The sequence below is a fragment of the Ipomoea triloba genome, chromosome 12 (assembly GCF_003576645.1).
Source record: "Ipomoea triloba cultivar NCNSP0323 chromosome 12, ASM357664v1".
Classification (NCBI taxonomy): domain Eukaryota; kingdom Viridiplantae; phylum Streptophyta; class Magnoliopsida; order Solanales; family Convolvulaceae; genus Ipomoea; species Ipomoea triloba.
In genome coordinates, this window is record NC_044927.1 from 18,802,196 (window position 1) to 18,804,098 (window position 1,903).

The 1,903-nt window shown below is 39.7% G+C and overlaps 1 protein-coding gene across 1 annotated transcript; it reads right to left on the reverse strand.

Moving 5' to 3' along the window:
* Positions 1–960: 960 nt before the first annotated feature.
* Positions 961–1,509, reverse strand: LOC115999478 (methionine gamma-lyase-like). Its single transcript, XM_031239326.1, has one exon. The coding sequence runs from the start codon at positions 1,507–1,509 to the stop codon at positions 961–963; it is 549 nt and encodes a 182-aa protein (XP_031095186.1).
* Between the last annotated feature and the right edge of the window lie 394 nt (positions 1,510–1,903).

Here is a 1,903-nt window from a genome sequence, read left to right on the forward strand (position 1 = left end):
GTTGGTACAAAACCCAACACAATATTTAATTAATACTACTATTATATTACTTGTACATAATGTACAAATGTACTATTAAATTAAATTGATTCTGAGTACTACTATGCTTGTCTATTAAATTAAATTGATTCTGAGTACTACTATGCATACTCCTAAATTCTATTCCCTTAAATTAAATTGATTCTGAGTACTACTATGCATACTCCTAAATTCTATTCCCTTACTTTTACTCCCGTGACAAACAGGGATTGGTTATTTTCATTATGTGGATGAGTGGATCCACATAAAAGTGTACTGTGGAGAGAGTACAAATTAGGAGTATAAAATGGGAGTCCACCAAGTATTTTCCTTATTAATTATTGGAGCTTTTGACCATTTTAGATTGATGAGTCGGTCAATTATGAGCAACTTAATTTAATTTATCTCTTCAAAATCATTTGTCAGTTAAGGTCAAACGCTATTAATATTAATCTATAAATAATACTTGGATGAGTTAGGTTGATGCAATGAGCACATTCATTTCACCAAACAAATCAAACAGAAGCTTGACATTATCATGAATAAAATATGGTTCAACAATCAACACATTGTCCATAGCTGATCCAACAAGGCAACAACAACGTAACACTTAGCCATACACATTTGACATCCTACAGCTTAACTCTATCTTATCAACACACTGCATGATGCCATACATACATACAACTCAAATTAAAGCTAAGCAGCAGTCAGCAGAGCATGCAGAGTTTATTGACTTGGCTTGCGTTGCATACACAATATATATTCTTAAAGGGAGGGATATATATGATTGTTCAATTCGTTCTCCCTCATTGGACCATCCATCAAACCTAACCAACCAACCAACCAACCAGTACGTACCACAAAAGTTCTTAAGGATTAATAAAGGAAACGCAGTAGGTAGGTAGAAAGTAATAACAAACATTGGATCAACGTAACGGCTCAGCTCTTCTGGAACAAACCAGCAGAAGAATCCTGCTGCATTCTTGAGAGTGCCATCTCCAGCTGCCCCCATTTCTGCTCCAAGGTCCCGGTGTACCCCACGGACATTCTGATCAGCCCGGGGGAGATCCCGGCCAGCTCCTTCGCCTCGGTGTTCATCTCGCTGCTGGTGCTGCTACCCGAGCAGGACATGAGGGTCTCGTAGTAGCCCAAGCTGACCGCGATGAACCCGAACTGGGTGTGGTTTTGCAGCAGGTTCATGAGGCGGTTGGCCCGCTCCTCGGTCTCCATGTCGACGCCTATGAGGCCGCCATAGCCGTAGCCCTTGTTGGCCATGGACTTGAAGAGGGCGTGATCCGGGTGCTCTTCCAGCCCCGGGTAGATCACTCTTATTCCCACCTTCTTCAGCCTCGTGGCGAACTGCATTGCCCGGTTGCAGTGCTCCTTCATTCTCAGCCCCAGATGGGGAATCCGCTCTGAAAGCTCAAACGCCACCTTCGCGTTCATCGTTGGACCCAATAGCATTAGCGGCCCGTCACACAGGTCCATCATTGCGTTCACAACGCTTGCTGGTCCACACACCGCTCCTAAAACACAAATTACATACAATTTTTTTGCAACTTTTTAGATAATTTAAACAAAAAATAAAATGATTTTTAAAAGTAAAAAATAATATTATTATAATTGGGAATGAAAAGTAGAATAATATAGACAAAGCTACACATGATAGATGATTTTAAAAAAAAGGGCAAGAAATTGAAAATCAAACTTTATCATAGGTTTAAACCCTAAACTTAAAGATTCATCACCCCTACCATGAAGATTATGAGAAAAAATAAATTGTAAGATGTATCTCAATGAGACAAGAATATGAGTCTTTATTTTCTGTACTAAGACTGAGACTCTCTCACATGAGAATTTAAACACGAATATTTGCTGGGTC

Bases quoted from the DNA above. Each gene is read 5' to 3' on its own strand.
- LOC115999478 (XM_031239326.1), bottom strand. From the start codon at position 1,509: ATGGACCTGTGTGACGGGCCGCTAATGCTATTGGGTCCAACGATGAAC.